Below are 24,477 nucleotides of genomic sequence, written 5' to 3'. Positions count from 1 at the left end.
TTTTTCTCTTATTGTTCTTCGTGTGAGAACGCATTGATGTGTAGCAGCTACCGATAAAAAGAATCATAAATGCGAGAGTATCGTATGCTAATTAATGCTGTTGTATTGGCTGTCACAAGTAGTTGAGAATGCCCACGCACGCAAGCACAAACGCACAGAAACAAAAAAAAATAAACACGATATAACTAAATTAATGGTTTGTCGTAATGAAAGCACGTGCCCGCACCAAGCCTTCGATCACTAAAGAAGCAGCGCACTTTTCGGTTTGCGCCGATATTGCAGAATTCGCGGGAATCTGGGCACCTTTCTTCCTCTTTTTTTTTTTACCGATGGTTAACGCTGACAAATAATGTTTCGTCGATTTCTCGGTAGATTTTATTTAACGCTGGAAATATTATTTTGGGAGCGAACGAATAGCAGTGTATTGCGCGATTGTTTTCGAAGTTTTACGAAATTAAAAAAAAAAAAAGATTGCCTGTAGCAGATAGCATAATTCCAGTCCTTGAGCGGGATTATTCAACGAGACGCAGACATTACTTGCACGAGAAATTGAAACACATATTCAACTAAAAGAAAAGATACACTAAATGACTTCCTAATATTTTTTTACGGCACGCATGGCAATTAAGTAATCGCCGCCGGTGGGATTGCAAGGCGTATCCACTTCAAGTGAATGTTCAGGATAACACCAGTTTCGGGATATTCATTGCCAAAGTGTGAAACAAATTACATTGGCATTGAAGTTACTTATGTTCTCGAATGCATAAAAGAGCATTCTGTTACGAAAGTAAGTAGAGCAACAGTGCATTTTTACCGCTAGCTTGATGGCACATGTCTAGAAACCCATGCCATCCTCAAAGTTCTTTCCATCTTGTTACGCCTTGCAAACTCTCCAGGTACGTTCCAAAACTGCAATATGTGCCGCAAGGAAACTAATTAACAAATTATTTAGTGAATTTTCGTTAATGAGTTGATGATGTCTTTCGATTTCTGATGCAATTATTGTCCGCCTCTTTAACTTTCACCTGTGTAGGATTATAACTTTGTTATCTGTCACGGGTGATCTTTAGAAATTGCGTAAAACACAAACATGAATCGTGAGGCTTATAGCGCGTTAAAAAGACAAGGACGAAAGTGAGACGTGACACACACAGGCGCTAACTTGCAACAATCTTTATTTCGAGCAAGGGACCCATACATATATACAACTTTTTCGCGTACATCATACATGCGCTGTTTGCAAAAAATTATAGAAGCAGGAATGATTGATAGGCTTGGGGATAACTGTGTGTCTAAACCATCAATTGCCCTTTCCCGCAAAGAGTTATCGTACCTGCGCAATAGTGTGTAAGGTTTTTTTTGCAAACAGCGCATGTATGATGTACGCGAAAAAGTTGTATATATATATGGGTCCCTTGCTCGAAATAGAGATTGTTGCAAGTTAGCACCTGTGCGTGTCACGTCTCACTTTCGTCCTTGTCTTTTTAACGCGCTATAAGCCTCACGATGTCTTACCAACAAGCCCAAATCACTGCTTTAAACATGAATACCCCGTGTAAGGCGAACCAAAGCGGTGCCGCAAAACAGAGTAGCAAAATACTGTATCTTGTGTTTATAGCACAACGCACCAGCACACGATGGTGTTAGTGGGTGACTGCTGCGAAGGGCTGGCCAAGTTCGGTGTGCTTGCCACAGTAGAGGCGGTACTCTCGGGTAATTCCTCTCGGAGATACTTTCACTTTCGCGACGCTATAGTGCCGTACGCGTCAGTGTTTACGGGCGGCCGCGTTCTTCGCCTAACGCGACGCATGCTGTCGTAGCATAGTGCCAGGAACATAGTCACGGCGAATATCTCGTTCCTGCCCGAGCTTGACAGTTCCCATCCGTGTACGAGGGTCTATATGAAAGGTAGCGGGAATGACGTCAATGAGAATTTGTTCTGTTGTGTCAAGCAGCAACCTACTATATCTATGGAATTAGCATTGAATAGGGTGAACTTATCTGTTAAAAGCAGGAAAGTCATATCGAATGAGTAATAATTATTTAAAAAAATATGAATTTAGCAGAGAATTTGTTTGGATTCTGTAAGAAATGTTTGGACAGCGAAGCAAGCGTCCCTGTGACTGAACTGCTAAGTGGACGCCCCGAACGAAAGAATAGCGGGTTTTCTTAAGTCCAGGCCAAGTCTTCGAAAAGATATTTCTTCAGAGTAATCTCCTCCAGTGTAACACACCTTTCTTCCTTTTCCTCTGTAATGCCCCTATGCACTGCTGGATTGGGATTCTTTTGGGATGTTGCGCAACTCTGTCGTTACAGCACTTATATAGTTGACTCCACACTTTCAAAACGGCTACCCGCCATAATGGTCTTCAGCTTGAAGCGTAAAAAAGTGAATCTTCCGTCGTGCAAGATTAGGGCAATAGGGTGGCTGTACCAGGACGGCAGTGTTCCTCTCGGCCATGAAATGTCGGATACTGAGGGTGTTGGGACTTGGCGCTCTGTCGTGACGCGGCGGCCCCGATTTGTCTTGCCACAACTCGCGTATCTCCCGGCCCACTAAGCTAAGCCAACGCCACAGGATCCCTTTGTAACATTGCTTATAGATCACCTGGCCCTAGCTGTGGAAAGAGTTCCCTCTGGACGATGCCTCTCGTCGCATCGAAAAAAGGGGATCAGCGTGGCTCCATGTCTCATCTCCAGCGATGGTTCTACGATGGAAGTTAGTCTGGTCTAGCTCGAAGGCGTGTCGTGGTGTTCAGGCAAGCGGCTGCATGCTGAGGTCCTTCCTGTCTGAATTCAGCAGCCGTGGCGACAATTTTTCCCGCGGAGTTCTTGCGTGCCGAAAGTTTTCGGTGATAATCTTCCTGAAACTCGTTTTGCACATCGTGATTGCCGCGATCATTCGAAGAACTAAGCGGACGGTCAGTACACCTGCCTTACCCGTTGGACGTTACTGTCAGTCCTGCTTGTTGAAGGCCCCTCGCTCCTGGAGTCAGCTTCCATTTACTCATGTCGTTCTGTGAACCCCTTGAGCCACTCAGACAACGGTATATGTGGGGTGAAGTTATTACCACATACTTGCCAAAACATTTGAAGTGCATTAAAGTAGGTTTCCTCAACCGGACCAGATTCGTTGTGGCACCTTCATGGCGCATGCCTTAGTTTTCACGGCTGAATGACGGGCAAAGAGAAATGTGTGAACAAAAGTATGTTTAGGAATTCTTACGATTCTATAGAACTCAAGTTAGATTTTACATACTACCAAGATATCACATTACTTGATTACGCAGTGAACTTATTCATCATTTTGCTCATATGCCGCACAAACAAAATGCCCAGTCCCGTTGCTCTTCAGACAGGCATCGTATGTCGGCGACGTGTAAGAATTCTTTCTTATTCAAAAGCCGTTCCTCGCTGCAAGAAAAAAAATATTTTATAAACTTCGTTTCGCTGACTTGGACTAAATGTTTTTTTTTTCGTTTCTGACATTCTTTCTATATAGGAGCCTTCATACTTGTTTGCTTTACTATTCAGTTGCTATACAGAAATTTGTATCCAGGGCACGTTCTTTGCTAAATTATCAGTAATATTGTTTCCAATTTCCTTTAATCATTGCTAATAATTATTTCCTTGGCCATTTTGACACTACCCAATTTATTTTTGTAATTCCATCGTATTTCAGACGAATGCCTCATAGTGGGTATGCGCCATTTTGGAAAGGAAGTCAAAACCAAAACTCAGTTTTCTTCCTGCCTTTTCAGCAAAGGGAAAAGCGTCAAGATGAAGAGGAGGAGGAGGAAGCGGAAAGTAAGTCTCTTGGTCTCAATATTGTGCCTTTTAATGTCTTTCATCAGTTTGGCATGCCCACAGATCAACTCACGCAACATATTGCACGCGGCGGTCGCAAGTGGTGCTCGATAAGACTGTTCTTCAGGCACTTTTTCATGTCTGCACCAAACTCACTTTCGACATCAGTCAACAGGGGTCGCGACTCTCGATACATTATGCCGATCTGGCAAGGAAATGAACTAGGAGATATCAATATGCAAGTCTTCACAAGCGAAATCTTCGTAAAGCCAAGTACTTGACTTTATTCTCGCAGTTTAGGCCCAACACGGGACCTCTGCTAAGCAGCGTATTGGCCCATTACGTTTAGCGTCAGGTAGTTTTCAATTGAGACGCACGTATTCGGTCACTCTGCCGTAGCTCTGCCTACCAAGACGCAACGGTAAAACCTACCACGCGCTCTGATGGGGCGATGAGGTGTTGGGCCGATACGTTTGGCTTCCATCGTGTTGCGCGATGACCTCTCCTGATCGTTTCCTTCCTCGATGAATATTACCCGTGCCTGACGCATGCCGCGCCACCTGCTGGCACGCAGAGTTTATCGCCAAGCCCGAGCCGTGCGACTTCGGGCAGGCCGAGGAGCTGGGCATGTGCGACTGGACCAACTACTTCAACGCGACGCCCAAAATGGCCTGGAAGCCCGGCAAGGGAGACACGGCGCTGTGGCTCGGGGGGCCGAGGACCGACCACACGCTCAACACTGGAGAAGGTACGCTAAAACACGCCACGCTTTACACCGATGTAGGAACTTTGAGACAGGGCTTAAAACACCAAGCAAACTTAGGAGAAACCATATGAAACTACTATAAAAAAAAGAGTGCTGAAAACGTCCGGTGGAAACATGTCTTGCTTTAAAAAAGAGCTTGACATGATCAAGTTTTATTTATTTATTTATTTATTTATTTATTTATTTATTTATTTATTTATTTATCTAATGACCCAGATAGTATTACATCGGTGGTGGGATAATTATTATACAGTAGGAAGATCTAACAGCTGAACCAGGTTACAAATTGCTAAGGAGATCAACAGAATGGCATTTACAACGGAGATTGAGGCGATTATCAAACAAAGCAGCAGAGTAGTGCGGATGGGAGAGGGAGCGAGAGGGAGTGAGAAAGAGAGAGAGGCAACGTAGGTTACAGCTTTCATAAATGCAAAAGACAGGTGAAAGCAAGATGATTGAATGTAAATTCGATCAATATACACGAGCAATTCTGTCTGCACAAATGGAGAAATCAGCGAAACCACTAGCGCGACATTAGTAAGGGTAAATGTAATGGTAAATCAGTAAGAGTAACGGTTCATGCTCGGTTCTCTAGCCGACAAGATAACGCCGAGAAGTCATTGCTAATATATGTGGATTCGAACAATGTAGTGCTTCGCGTCAGTACACACGTTTTGGTATTTACGCTATTGTAGCACTTTCCCGTAGGCGACGACCTTTAAACTGCGTCCGAAAGCAACAACGCGGTGGCAGAATAGATAAGCCCCTGAACTGCAACAAGTTCGAGCAAGCCGACTAGTGTCGAGAGCAATTATTTTTCAATGCAGTGTGCGCGCGTGCTTCAATACATTTCTGACCATGTTGCCTTACGGCACGCCAGCCGTGAAAGCTAACAAAAATTTAGATAGTGCAGCAAGTGACTGAGTTTGAGAACTGGAACTTTTTTTTATATAGCTTCCTGCGTTGCGCTAAACGCGACCATTTTCCTTTTTCGCTCTTCCAGTTTATGAAACTTTTCTTTTGAGACATAGCCATATCTTTGTGTCCTTCGCAGCAATTGCCGGAATACTTTTACGTTTGATGAAATAAACTTTGGATTAGTAATCAAGACCTTGGTTTGAAGCTGCATAATTTAAAGCATGTTTCTTTGGCTCCATCTCCACGAATGGGATTGTATGCTCAAAAGCTTGTTGAAATAAATATCACGACCCGCTGCGATAGCTCATGTGGGTATGGTGTTGCACTGCTGAGTTCGAAATCGCATGTTCGTTTCTGGCCACGCCGACCGAATTTCAATGGAGGCGAAATGCAAGAACGCTCGTGAACTTCGGTGTAAGAACGGAGTGTAAGTGCAAGTTAATAAATCCTAGGCACTCACAATTAATCCCGAGTCGCCCGCTATACGACGCGGCTCATAATCAGATCATGATTTCGTCGCGTAGAACTCTGGAATATAACTCAATTTAGAAAAATAACAGCGAATAGCTCCAAGAACCAAGCAATAATACCCCGGTGAATAAAAATTGACCCGGTATATTGTTGAAATACTTCGTGCACATCGACTATGTTAACCAGCATAGCGTATCGTAGGCACCACGGAAAGGAAACGCCGCTGACTAAGGCTTCAATCTCACTCAAGATACACTTTCCTTCCAGGCCTTTCTGTCATTCGTGCGTGACGTTACACTGTCCGAACCGGTCTACAAGCTGACCACCTTCTCGAACGCTGTTTTGTTGGGAATCCACCTCCTTATGTCACGTGTACGCCGAGACCGCACAGCGTTGCTTGAACCGCCACCGCATGCAGGCGGGTACATCTTCTTCGAGACGTCGTACCACGAACGACCCGGTCCTAGCATCGTGAGTCCCGGAGACGCCACGTCTGCTGGTGGCACCGACGCTGCAATGGCCGCCGGTGATGTAGGCGCGCACACGCCGGCGCCCACGGCGGCCGCTGCGATCACCACGCGGACACCGGAGGTGCGCCAGTACCAGTACGAGTCCGTGGTGCTCGCCACCAGGAACATCACGCCCACAGGTGAGTCTGTTGTAACCAAAAGGAGGAGCACCACTTTATCGCGATAGCGATTGCGTGGACATCCGGCGCGGGAGAATTTCCGCCGTCGCCGTCGCCGTGATGTTGCGCACAAGGCCCAAGTGCGATAACATCGTGGCCGGGCGCCGTATGTTGTAGGTGTGAGCGAAAGCTTGCGAGGGTGAGCCGAAAGTGATGGTGGCTTGATGCGGCGGTGTGTTGCATTCGTAAAGGAGGAAGACAGGACGGGTGCGGACCGTTTTTTTCACGCGCGCAAGGAGAGGATTGGGGTGATGTGCCCGTTCAAGGAGAAAGGGAGAGAGGGGTGGCTCATCTCGTTTACTCAAGCTGCGGTGGCTGAGCGCGGCCGCGCACACCCTATCTTGGGAGCAACTTGCGCTGTGTTCGAAGGCTAGCCGACTCGAGTTAGCTGATGGCTTCGTGTGCGCTGTGTCCTCGCGCGCATAGTTCGCGTTGAACCGAGAGGCAGAACGACGGGGAATTCGCTCGCCGCTCTTCATTACGCCAGCATTCTGAAAACGAGTGTCCGCGGTCATCAAGTGAAGCTCATTTGTTTGCGTGTGCGTGCTTGGTAACATCCTTGTTAATTTAGTTACTCAGCGAATCGTTACAAGAATTTATGCAGCTGATATATCTGACTCTTGACTCCCAGTTGTGCCACTGTCTGCTTTCTGGCCATCATTACAACGCACAACATGCGAGATTTTCTTTAACGCGTTAGAATTATTAGGGTACTTTACACACTTTCCTGGGGCTATCTATCTATCTATCTATCTATCTATCTATCTATCTATCTATCTATCTATCTATCTATCTATCTATCTATCTATCTATCTATCTATCTATCTATCTATCTATCTATCTATCTATCTATCTATCTATCTATCTATCTATCTATCTATCTATCTAATATATTGCATACCTGGTTCACTGGGTAGACCGTGGTCGAATGGTTAGCTCATCGGTCTGGTGTGCAAGGTTCGAAACACAGCAATGAATCGACTTGGCTAACTCAGTATGCGCCAGTATGTACGTACGCGCCTCTCTTCAACAAGCTCAATTCTTCACGCAAACATGGGCGACTGCTATAGATGCGGGACTTGGTAGGCACCACTGTTCGTAGAAACTCTGTTGCCGACTTGGAGCACTAGGTATGTGCCATTTTGTCTGTAATGGCCTTGAATGAGCTTCTTTAATGCCAACGTGGGTCGCTGGCTATGTGCCAGTGGGTGTCTTCAATGAAAGTCCTTGACACCGACTGGTGTTCCCTAAAGATTCCCTAAACTTATTCGATGCTTCGCGGAATCGAGCCCACATAACAATGGTTCCTCAAGGACAGCAGCCCGACGCATTTGCAGGCTCCGCCACATGTGCACTGGATATCTGTCACTTTTCAATGAACGCCTTTCACGCCGGCGCTTTAAGAGAGCTGCACCATGAGTGCACTGCAGGTATGTGCCGCTCCTCAATGAGCGTCTCGACAACCTGAGTCACCGAGTGCGTGCCGCTGAGTGAGCTGCAAGCGAAAGAACAACTCAGTTTTCGCAGGCAGCGGTGCTCCACGCTTTTAGTCTCGGAAGCCGCACGCGGACTCCTCGGCAGCGTCGCTAGATGGCGCAGCGTCGACTAGAAGAAGCGCGAGAGAGGATCCCAGTTGTCGCATGGCGCGTTGCTCGGCGTTCGTACGCACCGGTGCGCCACGCATTTCGGAGTCCACACGCAGGCTTCGCGGCGGAGGCGCTAAATGGCGCCGAGTGCTCTTAGGGAACCGCGAAAGGCGAGGCCTTATGCAGTACAAGCCTCATACGTAATTCTTTTCGTCGGCAATACGTTTATGTGGCTACAATGTTGATTCAATGCTGTAATGAATTACCGTCGTCAGACATCGGGAGATGGGTTGTGCTAAATGTCCTGCTCTTTCGTGGTTACGGGTTAAAGCGCCACACTCATATAGCACTGTTACCGCACGTTCATCACCATTCTCGTGGTCGACTGGCAAGACATACCGGTCTTCGTGGGGGCGGGAGGTGGCGAGGCTCACCCTCGGCGGGGGATTCACATGTTTCTCACGTTAATGAGTTGGTCTCCCGCCGCGTGGTACTGCTGGTACCTGTCTGGCCCTCTCGATACGGAGAGCTGGGCAGGTCGTGGGGCTCTCCTGAAGCGCAGAAGCACGGTATCGGAATCCCGGGATACGAAGGGATTTTCTGTTTTGTTAATGCCAAGTTACATTAACGCCTTAACCTGACACGTGTATAGGTTTTCATCCTGTCACAATTAACCCCTTCTATTTGTGATGTTTAGAGATAGCACCGATAGTAGGAAGCTCTGGAGATTCCCAAAACAACCGATTGCACGTCAAACACGCTCTTCGTGAAGCATAATTACTTCGCTAGAGTTGCTCGACGTATACAAACGGCCCAGCCTTGTGACAGTTGGCAACCTTGTGTCACGCAGTCGCTCTCGCTCCGCTTCTCCGATTTATTTCATTCGTTTTACGTTGCTCATAATGCAACTGGAAGAGTAAAGCGCCCGGTGCTCGCGAGCGCATGGCCTGTTTTTATCATTGATGCGAAATCATTATGTTGCTCAAGAAGCGGAAAATTCGCCGTTGGCGTCGGCGTGACCACACGATGGTCCAAACGGCTAGGAGCCATCGACCTTTGGCGGGATTCGAACCAACGATTTTTGGCCTTAATTAAGGTGAATTAAGGCTCACTTAATTCAGGTGGAGTTAAAGCAGTCGAACTCTAGACCTTTGGTAGAAGTAGAACGCACGACCTTGCGTTGTGTGTACCTTGTGGCGAACGCCGTTTGTCACGTGACGTCGCGGCGCTTCTGCTGACGTGTCCGCAATGCTTCCGCGTTCATCCACGTAGAGATAACTAAATGCCACTTGCATTTTTTATCTATGTTTATTTGAACGTACTTCGGTATGTCAAAATAAATATTTCACATATCCAGTATGTGAAATAACCCGGGAACGCCCGTTGCAGCAGTCGGAGAAGTCTGAAGTGCAAATTTCAAAAGCGTAAACATATTTCTAGCTATGCAGTTAGAAATTATACAAGGAATAGAGTAAATGGTATTACTGTGCATTGCCGGCTAGTGTAGCAAAACTTTTCTTTAATGAGAACGCATATTGCCAGGTAAAGAATTCCATAAGTCAATAGTACGAGGGGAAATAAAAGCTCTAATGAAATATGTTTGTGCGTGCGAAAAACAGCTTCAGGTTTAAGTTCATGAGAACTATGGGTAGAAGACTGTTTAAGCTACAGGTAAGTATTTGCTATTTGAAATCCGACATGTAAAGTTGATTACATTGCACATATATTTCAACGAGTCAATTTCACGACGGACAGAGACTGCTAATAAATTTGACGAAGCAAATCAGGAGGCTGGGATAAGTAGAGTAGAGTAGATAAGTATATAAGATAAGATAAGTATAGATATATATAGATAAGATAGATAAGATAAGATAAGTAGATAAGCAGGCTAGAAAACGGGAAGAAGTGCCCAGAAGTATGTGTCAGCCACGTTTTCAAGAGATTCCAAGATTCTCGCAAGAAGTAAGAATGAGAAAGCACGTGAGCTAGTGGAAGCTTATTATATACCTAAAAAAAAAGCTCTGGCTGTTTTAGTGATACGTCTGTTATGCTATACCGATCGGAGATGAGATTGTTCGACCACTAGATATCCTAAGTTAGTGAATAGCCTGCGCATGCGTGTCTGTCTGTTTACTCTTGGGTCAGCACCCAAAATAAATCAGTCGGACGTGCTACGCCCGTGCCCTCGCCTATGTTTATTCTTTTTGTGTGCGTCTTAATTTGCCGCAAGAAAAAAAAAACATGTCCTTCAACAAACACCAACTAGACCAAAAAACATTTCTGTTGAAGTATCTATCGTATCTGCGGAACATAATACGCATGGCTTATATGCCGCAGACGAGGCAGGAGTTTTTTGTTTAAATTTCCTGCGGCAGATTTGTAGTCAAATTGTAACCTTTGAGCTGGATTATTGGAGGCGGCGGACATGCGCGAGGAATCGAAATGCGCTATCAAATTTTGAATGACAAATTAATGTATGTTTTTAACTAGTTACATGGCGGTACATATTGCAATTCGCGAATTGTAGCCGCGGCGGATTTCGCACGGCCAGTGCGCTTGGAAAGAATTCTGCGGATGGCGCAGGTTTCGAGACGTGCCCCATCGAACTTGCGAAAGACGTGCAGGGTTGCTCTACTTACTTTTTTTTTTTAACGAGACGCCGTTTTATGCATTGAAACGCGAAGGAACTGTATCGAACTGGAACGCCCTACTGTTTCGTCGCACACTTCGGGAATGAATGCCTCAAACCTGGTGCAGTTCTGGATATTTGTTCCAGATGAATGCAGCTTGCGAACTCGTCAGCTGCAATTCGCAAATTCCAGTGAGTACCGTAAAAAAAATCATTTTAAAAGGTAATCAGAGATTTCTTTTAATTAGTCAAATATGCAGTTTGATGTGTCGTGTATGCAATGTCCGGCTCTTTGAGTAACCCAACTCAACAACTGCAATTATGATACTTGCCACAGGCGCGTTTTAAAAATTTTGCTTGGTCTAAAGAATAAATAAAAAAGAAACAATAAATAAAGTGACCCGGTATAAATGTGAATAGAACAGTTTGGGTGTAGAAAATGATGGGGACGTTGCGGGGGGGGGGGGGGGGGGACTGGTCAGTCATTGAGATAAGCAAGAGACGACTGAGGTGCTGGTGAAAAAAAAAACAAAGGCACAGAATTTATTGGTGGCACATGGTACGCGATACACCAGATAAGCATAATACTATATTATGTTACTTTAACACGCAATCGTGCTCATGTAGGCTGTGTGTCTGTTTGTCGTCACATCGACTTAACTCGCAGCGTTGCCATTAGTGGTCCTTCTCATCTTCATCATTCTCAGTCCGCACACGCCCATCGCATGTGCATACTTCGGGACATAAACTATTCTATCCTGCAAAAATTACAAGGGGCAACTCTGGCGATGTGATGGTTCTGCTACCTTGGATAGGATGGTTAGTATACGGATTTGTCTGATATTCGTGCTTGTGACATTAGACGTTCTAGTGGCTTCACTTTATCTGTCTCAATTTCCAAACAGTCGTATTCCTTTTCCTAACACATGAAAGCAACAACAAGCTCCCGCGCACACGCATAACGGTTGCGAACAGTTCCATTTATAAAATGCTATCCGTTGTTGACAAAGAGTGACAATGATAGAGTGACAAAGCTGAGTGACAAAGCTTTCACCAACGAAGGTTGGTGAAAGTCACATGTAAAATGAAATCTATCGAAATGCTAAAGTGATATGTAAAGCCGCTCATTTCTCTGCAGGATGAAAACCGCCGCCTTTGCAGCTTCCACCAGAGTACTGTCCCGTAAGCTTCGTATGAAAAAAATCTCTGGTTAACCTTCCTGTCTTTCCTTTGCCTTTCTCTCTCTCTCTCACTCTGTGCTTTGGATGGTCTCGTGATAGCATATTCGTCGGAAGAACATTACTGGTGGTGTGTGCCACTTCATCGTAACATCGGGGAGAGAAGAGCGATGAAAAGATGGAGCTACATCTGACTCCATCTTTCAAACTTCGCGCAAGGGAGGAGTACTTCAGCTTGGGCAAGTAGGTGCAACGTGCTGAGGATTAAGCAAACGGAAATTTCGATTGATTGATTGATTGATTGATTGATTGATTGATTGATTGATTAATTAATTGATTGATTGATTGATTGAGTGATTGAGTGATTGAGTGAGTGAGTGAGTGAGTGAGTGAGTGAGTGAGTGAGTGAGTGAGTGAGTGAGTGAGTGAGTGAGTGAGTGATGCCTGCAGTCTAACGCCCCAAAGCAACGCTGGAGCTTTGAGTGACGCCACAATTGAGGGCTTCGGATTGGCTTTGGCTACGTGGAGTTCCGAAAATGGTACCACAAACCTAGAAACTGAAGCGTTTCTGCATTTCGCCTGTATCGAAATGCGGCCGCTGCGTCGTGGAGTCGCACCCGCGACTTAGGGGTCAGGCATGAGGCGCTATAGCCGCCTAGCGGCAGTGCTAGGTGGCTCGAAACGGCGAAGGCCGCAGGGACACGCACACACGGAGGTTAACGCAAGGTATCAGGACCCACGACACCGAACCCGCGTCCAGCCGAAGCCGTGTAAGCGACAAAGTACTAGAACCGAGAAAAGCTAGAAAAATAGACTTCGAAACACGGGAAAGCACGCCAACGCAAATTGTGAGAAACAGCAATGTTCTGAGTGAATTAGGACCAACAGACTATTTCTATATATGAATAAACAACGAAGGTCAATATGATTCGTTTCAAATTCCACTCAATCAGTTAAGTAAACTTTGCCTTCGTGCTAAATGCACATGCTAATTGTTTCTTTACTGCTTGCGGTTAAGGACAAGTGAACGGTTGTAAATGTTGCGTGATACGTGACTGTCACGCCAATTTGTATCGTAATTTCACAGAGGCTGGCGTCAGGCCTGCGCGAAATTCACGTTGATGTATTTTCAAAACGACCACCTTCTGTTGTCACTTAAATTGAAGCTTTGATTATCTTGAAACACTAAGCGATCACATTATCGGGACTTCATGTTCCTTTAGTTCCATTTGCGCAAGAGTGAATTGCCAGAGGAAGATTCGGGAGAACTGAGTGACAAGTTCGAACGACTACACACAGAATGGTGTGTTCTGCTCTTTCGCACAGGAGACCAAGCGTAAATGCAACGAACGTACAGCAAACAGCGTGAGAAGAAGTTAGAACCGGAGCAAACGTGAAACAGCAAATGCAGCGTACGTAGACAGACTGACCGTAGCACACGGGGCAGTGAAGGGGAAAGGCCTTTCCGACACAGGTGCAGCGAACCGTGACAACAACGCCACCGCCATTGCAGCGGCGGGAGGCTCCGTAATCGTGTAAGCGCCGAGCGGCTCGTTATGATACCAGCTGACGCACCACCGGAAGTTGCCCGGTCTACTTCCCGCTTTTCTTGTGAATGGCTGCGCGCGCACATTGGTAGGTTCCGTTCGCCTGTGTCCGTCTTTGCTTGGCTTTGCTTGGTGTAATTGTTGTCCGTTATAGTACTGGCCTCACCGCTCCTTTTTTTTTTTTCTCGCTCTCTCTTTCTTTCTTCCTTGCTACTCGCCCTCTTTGTGTGGTCATCGGCCACATTATGCCAGATACCCCAGTTTCCGCCAGATCACCGAAGCTATGTGCAGGGTCGGAGATAGGTCTGTCCTAGGAAAAGAGCTACACAAATTGAGGCTGGCCGGAGCTCATGTGCCCGGCGCAGCAAGTAGCTCCGGCGTAATGCCTCAAGCGAGGCAAGTAAATGGATACAGAATAGTTGTATTCAGCTACATTAGCCAAGTTCACTTACGCTCTCTGTGTGTGTCTGCTTAATGAAGTGCTAGGTACCACAGCGCCCTACCATTCTCGTACTTTTTCTTCTCACGAAGTAATTTTCTATGACAAATATGAACCAAATGTATAGCCCCTCACAAGGTTTTTGCTCTGGTAAAGTACGCTGTAAAGTAATTCCGGAACGGACAATATCGTGCCACGAGAAGCAGCTCGATGAGGCCGAGAAAAACACGAAAGTTTCCACACACGCTCGCAGTGGCAACAAAGATTACCACAGTGTCACTTGGTTCTAGGTAGATGTCCGTAGTCAAATGGGCACTGCATTAATTTCCAATGGCGTCTCTGTATAACGAGTTTGCGCAACACTTTCCCTCCGCGAAGATGGCACAAACACCATTGCTTATGTTCTTTGCTTACTATTATTATTATTATTATTATTATTATTATTATTATTATTATTATTTAATTTATGACGTCACTGAGGTTATGTCACATAGGTTATGGCGCGAACTTCAAGACAGAAGTTTGTGCCCTCTTTTCTTCTAATGAACATTCAGTCGCTAAATGAGTGAAAATAAAGCTTTTCCTTGAGGAATACTCTACCCGTTCAAGCAGTGCTGTTCTACAGTGGCCCATTAAGTTACTGTCCCAAAGTGTTCTTCGACAGCCTTGATAATTCGTACGCGTCGCGTTGACCAAATGGGGCTACCATTGCGCGGTCGAGCACGAAAATTCCACGCCCGGCCTTCGTCGCCGCGTTCCGATGAAGACGGAATCGAACAGCTGCCGTGTGTAGCGCGCTTTCGGTGCACGTAAAGAAACAACGCTTGGTCAAAATTATAGTCGTAGCCAACTGTGCAGTTTCGGTACCGTAGACCCCATGTTAATAGTTAAAAAGGGCATCTGCTTCTTCTCCGCTTTCCGTTTGATTTCGTTGGCGAAGGGCAAAGCGGTCGTGGGACTTTAAAGGGGGCATTTAAGAAATTCCTGTGACGACTGCAGATATGTAGCTCACAAGTTTTGCAGGGCCACTTGAACAACAGCTGTCTGAAGTTAACAGAAAACTTTACCTTTAGCGTTCGTCGGATTATCACCTCGCTTGGCAAATGGAATACTTCAGCAAGAGGTGTATAAATTTGCCTGTTTTTAAATTGTTGAAATTGAAAAATAAAAGAACGCAAAAAAAGAAGGCAGAGCAAATGACAGGTAAAATATTAGCGTGAGCCCTCATGCACGCGCTCGAGCTGTTTGGAAAAAAAAAAAGAAACTTATTCATACAAAACTAATGTAAGAATTCCGAACTGATGTACGTGACTCTGTACACAAATAACAGATGCGCAACATGCCCAGTGAACACAACGGTACAAACACCAAGGACAAAGCATCGTGCTACCAAAAGGTGATTCAAGAATTCAAAGAAACATTACACAAAAACGTTGCCTCTCGTCCTGCTGGGCAAAAGACCAGGCAAAGGCGTCTGTTTTCAACCAACAAATTATAAGCGCGCCCAGTGGCGAAGGCTCTTGCTGCCACAAGAAACAATGGCTCCACCGGGAGAAAAGGGAGAGTCTCACATTTTTGGCGGCCCACTAAGGCCCACAGTGCACGTCGGAAACGGGCACTTGCTATAGCTGCGTAATGATTGCGCCACACGCCAAAAACAGACCCGTCAGAAGCCGAGTTCCTGCGAAACAAACGCGTGGCAATAAGCCCTCCGAGATTGCAGGCTCGATATCTGAGGCAGTGGTATATCTCTACAGCATAGGCTGGATGACAGCTGGACTAGTTCGTATTTATTCGTGGTATAGAAGCGCTAACAGAGACACACGCTGGGAACGAGACACGACAAGGGCTTAGTAAAAATTCTTTATTTGAAGCGTAGAATAAATATACATATTCATGTCATATTACGATTTCTCTTTTTATTATGATTCGTCTCATTTCTCTTTGCTGCGCCTACCACCGCTACATATATCCTGTGTTTCGAGTAAACATGCTTTACTAAGTCCCTGTTGTGCAAGGGCTTAGTCTAGCGTGTCTTTGTTTGCTCTAGGCGGTGCGGCAATCCACGCCCGAGTGACGGTTCTTTCTCAACGCAACGAAATGCAATCTCACAGGCTATCTTTTTTGGTGAGTGCATGCACCGCAAGTGATTGTAGTTGTCAAAAAAAAAAAAAATTAAGAACCATGTCATGGCTACCATGTTTTGGATGACGTCATCTATGTGATGAATCTGTCATGTTCATTTTAGATGAGCGTGAGTGGTTCAGCATGCTTTTCCGCCCAGGTCCTCAAGGCTTCTGCGTCAGTTTCTTCTACGCCCTGGAAGGGCTCAGTGTGGACCGTCTCAAGGTGGTGGTCATGGATGCCGCCACGCAAGAGAACATCACCGTGTGGGAGAGTCAGGACAACTACGACGGACGCTGGACCAAGGGAGAGGTGGCATACACCTACGGAGACGTGCATCAGGCACGTCTGCTTATTTCGCCGGTCCGTTCCGGCGTTCTACATCGCATACTAGAAGCGCACCAAGGGGCAGTTTGCGCCAGCGCACCGTAATCGTGCGCAACCCTCCTCGCGGACAGTTTTTCTGCGAGAACGAAGGGAAAGCTGCAGATGCGCAGATTCTGCAAACATGTGTCGCTGCGGTAAAATAGTTCGGCAGAGCTTGAAGGCGCTTTTCGCATCTCAGAACTCGTACTGGGAACCCGCGCAGCTGCCAAGTTTTCTGTTCTAAGCAGCTTTAGCTAATGTGGAATTATGAGAACGCGGGACTATATCCACTAGCGCTGTTTCTTGTGCATGCTTTGGCGCCGCAGCCTTTTTCCTTCATTGCCGAATGTCCGCGACTGTGCTCTACGACAAGAGGCGTCCTGCCAGTGACAGTTTATCACCACGTTGTAAGATAACTACTGACGAAAGCGTGACACGCTTCGGTGGAACTTTTTACGTTTGTAACTAAATAAAGAAGCCTGTAGAAAATAAGGGCTGTGCAGTTTTACTTGTTGCTTGGATAGTTGGTTTATTGCGGTGTAATTGTACGCTAAACAGCGCGAAATTATGGTTACCCAAGAACAATGGCAATTAGGGGGCACTCGAGCGGAGGCTTTGGGTCATAATTACCGTTGTTGAAATGGTCCGTGTAAGTGACCCCGAGGGTCATCTTAAGAGCAAGTGTTACCTTAGGTACAACTCCGAGGTAGTTATTCAAATACGTGTGAAATGCAATAATGCCTTCTTTAGATAGTTGCTAAACCGATTAAAATAAACTTTGTTGCATTTAAGAGAAAAAAAAATGTTTAAATGTGGCGACTTTATGAAGCACGTTTCTTAATTAGAGTCTCAGTTTTCTTTTTTTGCGATGATGATGATGAAAACCTTATTTATCCCTCTTTAAAGGGAAGGGGCCAGTGAAATACAGGGTAGGGGGAGGGACTACTTGAAGTACGCCTCCTTTATCCTCTAAGCCCACTCTAGGATGGCCTCCTGAAGATCGGGCCTGGAGCTTCGCAAGGCAGCCTCCACTGTTTTTGCGAAAATTGCCGGAAACCGGCAACCTTCAAAAATGTAAAAAGATAAAGGAACTGAAGCACAAAGTTGACAAATTCATAACTCATGGCCAAAACAAAATACCGCATTTCTATAAATTGCATCGTTTAGAGCATCTGAAAAGGACAAATATCTTATATTAGTTTACAGCTTATATTAAGGTGTTAGATTGTTTACGAGGATTTCAAAAAATGCCCTGCTGACAAGTCCGTGGTGTACAGTACACGTAATTTGTACATGTACATGTGCAGTAATTTTTATGGCTCTGTGTTTCTTGATATGTTCAGTTCAAAGAATTTTGATACCGTTTTGTTTTTGCTCAGTTGCAGAGTTGTAAACTTGACACTTGAGCATGTTTTTTTGTTGCAGTTGTTACAAATTTCAAGAATTCTTTAAAATAAAAGCTTATGGCCTAAATGCAGAAAGAAGGAAATTCCCACACTTGGTAGATTTTTTCCCTTTCTTTTAAAGGCAACAAAACTAATAAAATTTAGGCAATGTATGCCGAAGGAAACAATTTCTTTCTTTCCGTGTAGTAAGGCAAATTAAGGGTAAAACTTCCCCTAACGTTAGCAACCGTTGTTCGTATATCTTTCTCTCTTTTTATTGCGATGAAGGCTTGCCTTAACGCATAATGTTTAGAGTGTATTATCTGTTGGGTTGTCAATCGTTGCGTATGAACTCGCACTGTTTAGCGGAGGCCACCTTGCAATGGGAGACGGGTGCGTTGCGTATTCTATAGCTTCGATAATAATAAAAAGAAAATTGCGAAGAGAAGACAGGCAGGTTAACCAGAGATATCTCCGGTTTACCACCCTGTACCGAGGAAGCTGGAAAGGGGTGGCAAATACGAGAGAGCAGGGACAAAGAAAACAATCATTTTTGAGGTAGCAGTAAATGCGAGATAAATGTGTCTGTATTACGTCGCACCTCTTTGAGGTCCCGGATTCATGATGTAGACCGTGTTCACGACATTGCAGTTTTTTTGAGGAGCTTACTCGCCACAAGTCCTGTCTCTTCGAGGAGTAAAGTGCAATTGATGGTGCAACTACACTATATATACACAAACGTTTACTACGTGACCGGCTTCCCACACTTCACACACAATCTTTTTTCCCATTTTGACACTCCTAATGCTAAGGCCATATAAAAAGACAATACACCTACAGAACAAATAACTCTTTGGCAAGTCCATATAAGCGGTAAGCATCTGCTTTCTGCCAATGGAAGGGGAAATTTCTTTGTCTTTATTGCAACATGACCGCTACAACCGGGATGGAATTGTACTCGACAGCATGGCACCATATACCCGTGGAGCGGCCAGAAAAAAAAAAAGGGGTGGGGGGGGGGGGGGTTCATGTGCCAAACCGACAAACTGCTTATGAGGCACGCCTCCGATTAGAGCCATTTCTCATCGGGGCGTAAAAAAAATAGTTGCCGATTTCAATTTTCTTCGACACTGAACTTTTACTGCAGCGGCAGTTACACCTTTGCTCTGATAAAACTGCGCTGACCCTGTTTGCGCTGAGTGACTTGCACTTGCATTTGTCAATTACCAAACGCTAGTTTCTAAATATACAGTGCGAATTGATTCCAGAGTTGAAAGCAATAAAGCCCATTCATGGGCTAGGTGAAAGCTCAAGTTTTTTTTATGTAATGTTTCGCTCGGTCAAGTTTGTTAACTATGCGTGTTTCATCACGGCTTTCATGCTAACCATGCGCACCGAACTACTGATGCGGTGTCTGTCACTTCTAACATATTAGCTGGGTTGTTTCTTAAATTTTGCTATAATAGATTTTAAAGGCGTTACCGTAATGTGTATCGCCCACAAAATGTCCGCCTTATGACCTCCTCCCTTTTTTCCTTATATATCGCTGCTATGTTTAGGTAATAAAGACTGACTGACTGATTGATTGATTGATTGATTGATTGATTAATTGATTGATTGATTGATTGATTGATTGATTGATTGATTGATTGATTGATTGATTGATCGATCGATCGATTGTGGGACGACAGTCACACGGTTTCCTGATGTCCTGTGCGCGTGCTTGTGAGGTTCACGCTCACGGATGGCCCGTGTCCCTTCCCAGGTGTGGTTCGAGGCGGTGCCCAAGCAGCGAGGCGACCCTGCGCGGAAATTCCGCGGCTACATCGCCTTGGACGACATTCTCTTCGACCGCATGGAGGAGGCCGGCGACAACTGCCTCGGTACGTCCAACCCTCGACCCGCGACGCATCGGGAGCGAAGGCTCCCGAGTGACAGAATGCCGCCGCGGCGCTTTGAGCCATGCACGTCGTCGGGCGGAAAGGCTTGAATTCCGTGCGCCCCGAGTGGTTTACGCGTCCGACAACCGGGCGTGTGCGATTTATTTTCTGGAAGAATAAATTCAGTGCATGGATGTGACAGGTTCGGCGCATGGCTTCCGTGCATGGCAGGTTCATTGGCAGGTTCATTGCGTGGCAGTGTTGGCTGCGTGCCTATAGGCGACGCGAAATTAATTTTGATAGATGAATAACTAATTTATTCGGCGTTGCACGGCTGAGCACGAAGTGAGTGAGTGAGTGAGTGAGTGAGTGAGTGAGTGAGTGAGTGAGTGAGTGAGTGAGTGAGTGAGTGAGTGAGTGAGTGAGTGAGTGAGTGAGTGAGCGAGTGAGCGAGCGAGTGAGTGAGTGAGTGAGTGAGTGAAAAAATGGCTGCTTGATAGTGGCAGTGGGCGTCTCCGCATGATTGATTTTTTACCTCTTGAGGCTCCTTAACGAACGCCTAAATCTAAGTACACTTCAGTTTCTCAATTTATCCGCAACCGAAGCGCGATCAGCCTTAACCTATAACCGAACCCGGGACGTCGCGCTCAGCGTAGAACATCGGTTATCCAGTAACGTTTTATACGAAGGCCCGCAGATAAAGTCGCATAAACCCAGACTTTCTAAACCTTGCCATATAAACCTTGCCAGACGCATTTTAGCTGCGCCAATCTGTTATCTCCAGCGTCACTCGTGGTTATTTTCACACACAGTAACGGTATTTCTAAAATACTTGGTTAGCCACTCTGCAGTATTCCTTTGTTAGGATATATACATATTCCCGGCAAGCTAAAATAAAGCTTCTTGCATGCATTCTAGCGTCACTGACCGCGAAACTTCCTATTGGATAATTAACGAAATCACAAGAATATCTAGCGCGTTCAAGAAGGTTCGTACATTGCGCTTTCGCTTAAGGCTGCAAAATGTATAAGCATTGCATGCCCGTCCTTGCATTATCCTTGCATCCATGCATTGCAAGTATGTCCTTTCGCGTAGGTCACTGCACGTTCGAAGGTGGCTACTGCGGTTGGCAGAATGCGGACACGGACGACGACTTCAACTGGGAGCAGGGGAGGGGCAGCCAGAGCTTCCTCACGGGACCGTCCAGGGACTACAGCTCCTTCGGAAAAGACGAGATGACCGGTGAGTCGACTGCCGCCGTCTTCCCGCGTCTTGATCGATCGATGTTGCTGCTGCGAGTTTCATTCACTTACGCTGCTCGGCCTCGTTATCTGTTGTCACGCGAGAGTGCGCTGGCGTTGTCAGATGACGCGAGAATCTTTGTCGTTATTTCGACGTACGCGGATCCATCAGATCAGTTCCCGTGCGCGCTCGCATAGACTTGTTGTCTAGTGATTTGCGTAGTCGTCACGAATCTATCCGGAAGCTGTAGATTTGATGACACGCGTAAAAAGGTGACCAGACGCGAGCACCGTGTATTCGACTCGACAACCGTGAACCTCTTCTGCTGTAGTCCGCTGGGTGACATAAAAGAACTAATGATGGAATTTAATCCTAAAGTACTCTGTATTCAGAAAAAAGAAGGGAGTAAACTGAGGGATTGTATTTTTGTTAGCCAGAAACATATGTAAAGCGAACGGACAGCGAAGCTAAATAACGCGTAGGGGAAATGTTAAAGCTCAATGCTTAAACTTGATGTTTGAAGCTTAATGCTCAAAAAACGTTTGCAAAGACTCAAGGAGGCCGAACTTTGACATATTTTTAATGCATAACATGTACAAGCCTGGGCAGCTTCCCTGCACCGCCACATGTAGACGACTAGAATAAAGGCAACCGAAATTTTGGACGCAATAGAGTACACCGTTTGATAATCCGGACTACCCTTGCACGGTCTGGGTGTTATTCGGTCACCGGCTGGAGCAGTAAAAGCTATGCTGTTGTTTTGATAATTCGCCGGCGCCTCTTCAAAACCGAAACTATAGTGAAGCCTAGTCTATCCCAGCATTAGCCGTCGACCACGCCCAAACTATGGGGAAAACTAGCTGATACATTCACTTCTTTGTCATTCACATATCTAACAGTGTTAAGAGAATGCGTGGCACGTAGTGATGCACCTGTATGCATTTTGCTGAGTAAACGGAACTCCCTTTTATTCGGGGCATACTTTTTCGGTCCCTTGAGGTTTTGTTTAACGGGATTCTACTCTAATTTTCTTACGGCACAAATTGTAAGTTACAATTTGCAGAACCCGCCGCGGTTGCTTAGGGGCTATGGTGATGGGCTGCTAAGCACGAGGATGCGGGATCGAATACCGGCCACGACAGACGCATTTCAATTGGGGCGAAATACGAAAACAACCGTGTACTTCGATTTAAGTGCACGTTGAAGAACCCCAGCTGGGCCAAACTTCCGGAGTCCTTAACTGCGGCGTGCCTCATAATTAGATCGTGGTTTTCGCAGATAAAACTGCACAATTAAATTTTTTTTTACCGATTTGTAGCCGCTGACTTCGAAAGTCATATCCACTTGGAACGTGTGCTAAGTATGACACCATTTTCGAGATATGTGTTCTCAAAGTTTGCGACGAAGTGCTTATATCCAGTAATTCTTGGGCTTTAATGCAAAAAATATGTCTCGTGTCTCCTTCCTTCGTCTGTTGTTTTATTTGGCGCCTTCTTTGTAATCAAAAATATATGTTCTGGTAAAAATATAAGTGGAACAACAGTGTGCTTTTAGCGCATGTTTCGCAGTGTTTATCTCAAAACTGGCGCTAGTTTCGAAAATTTGTTGCAATTGTATGTGCCTTGTAAAATCACTGGCCTCAATTAGTATATTGCAATATGTAACTTGGAGTAATTAGGTACAAAGTTGATCAGAGAGACTTTGTTATTCGTTCAATTGTGCTTTTTTAATTCCAGTGTACTTATTCTCTGCCTCTTGGAGTAACGCAGCTCAATGAGTATATTTGTGCTGTGTGCTACAGGTCATTCGTAAAAAGACCTAGTATGGTTAGCACATGAAACTATTACTGTGAATTTGATATAGGAGGCTGTCTTACGCACAGCAGAGGCATTCGAGTCCTCTGCGGCGCCTCTTATCACACACCCCGCTATTTCCGGACGTTAAACCCCATAATATTGCTATGGGAACAGTAATATGATTTTCATTTCTTGGTGGATAAATAACGCGACATCATAAGAGCATGTGCTCCACGTTATCCGCCATTCGTTTATCGCGCTAAGTTGTTAAGCCTATCTCGGCCTTATAAGGAAGCTTTAGCTTCACGGTTCTCATCTGAATACAAGATAACAGAGAATTCCTTTTTTTTTTGGTTTGATGAGATTTGACAAGATATGTTGCAGTCACAAAAAAAAAGAACTTCGTTATTGTAGAAGTAGAATTTGTATTTCTACTGTCAATTATTTAAAAAAAGAAGGTTGTTGAGAATTGCAGCATATTAAAAGACAATGTTAGCAGGTTTACAACTCTGTAACTCAGCAACAAAATGATATCAATGTGTAAACTATACCTAACAATGCATCAAAAGCGAACAAAATTGATGTATTATGCACCGATATTAAATGTGTCATTAATACGTGAGTAGAACTCTCGCAAGATGTTTGTAAACATTCTAACTAAATCACGTAAGCGATAAACTAACACACCATTTTTTTCCTGATTTAGATGCGCTAACGGATTCACTTTATAGAACTGAGATCTCTGTCTTGGGACAGACTTATGGATTCTTAAACTTCGTGTTTGTTTTTCTTAAGCTTATCACTTTCGGCAAGATTTTTAAAAAAGATCCTCAGACTCTAAATAAAGTACTCGTATTTGACAATCCCTATAATTTAACTTGATCTCTCAAATGCAACAAATTTCATTTCAGACTGGTCCAAGGGTTGTCTTATAGAAGCCTTTCCGCGTTTTACCTATATTTGCATCGGTAGCATCGGAAATGGTCCCGAGCTAAAGCTACCTGTTAATAGCAGTTTTCGTTGCCTATAATAGGTGCCTCACCCCGTATATAGAAATGCATCTTGACTGGAATGCCACGGTTGACTTCATGTAAATGAGCCTGGTGGAGATGTGCCCCGGACACTCATTTCAATTACTTTAGCGCGTTCGCGACAGGCACAATTTACATCAAGTCACGATCGGGCTTCAAGTTAAGATGCATTCTTGAATAGGGAGGTAAGACAGCGCATTGAATGGCTGTACATTCCGTGCGTACGGTTATCAGAATTATTTGACGCCGTGCAGGCGGCTACATCTTCATCGACTCGTCATTCCCGAGAAGACCCATGGACCGGGCCAGGCTCATTAGCCCGACGTTGAAGGCTACAGGTAAAAGCAGCTTTGCATTCAAGCTGAAAGCATTTAAAGGACTCTGCTGACGCGAAAGTATTGACTGACGGGAGTGATGTCCTGTACCATTTATTGAAGGAACGTTCATGGGGCGTATAGGTCCTGCGTTATCTACGAGGTACTCGGTACAGGCTATTATTTACGGTGAGCGAAATTTCGAGCACGCTCCAACGATTCTACGTTTTGCGTGGAATTCTATAGCAGGAACGATGAGGAATTTACGCGGGAGTTACACGACTTCCGTTTGAAAAAACGTGGGAAATGT

General features: G+C 45.2%; 1 protein-coding gene across 1 annotated transcript in view; it reads left to right on the top strand.

Annotated features, from left to right (window-relative positions):
* The window catches only part of LOC142560608 (MAM and LDL-receptor class A domain-containing protein 1-like), a 50,985-nt gene that overhangs the window by 5,276 nt on the left and 21,232 nt on the right, over window positions 1–24,477 (top strand). The window contains exons 2-8 of the mRNA XM_075672822.1: window positions 3,762–3,807; window positions 4,382–4,555; window positions 6,381–6,611; window positions 16,314–16,495; window positions 19,670–19,787; window positions 20,880–21,026; window positions 24,108–24,191. Of these exons, the coding sequence (XP_075528937.1) occupies window positions 3,762–3,807; window positions 4,382–4,555; window positions 6,381–6,611; window positions 16,314–16,495; window positions 19,670–19,787; window positions 20,880–21,026; window positions 24,108–24,191 (982 nt within the window). The remainder of the gene's footprint in view (window positions 1–3,761; window positions 3,808–4,381; window positions 4,556–6,380; window positions 6,612–16,313; window positions 16,496–19,669; window positions 19,788–20,879; window positions 21,027–24,107; window positions 24,192–24,477) is intronic.

The sequence above is a fragment of the Dermacentor variabilis genome, chromosome 10 (genome assembly GCF_050947875.1).
Source record: "Dermacentor variabilis isolate Ectoservices chromosome 10, ASM5094787v1, whole genome shotgun sequence".
NCBI classification, from domain to species: domain Eukaryota; kingdom Metazoa; phylum Arthropoda; class Arachnida; order Ixodida; family Ixodidae; genus Dermacentor; species Dermacentor variabilis.
The sequence above is the reverse complement of the archived record's forward strand: the minus strand, read 5'-3'. Positions and strand labels throughout refer to the sequence as shown.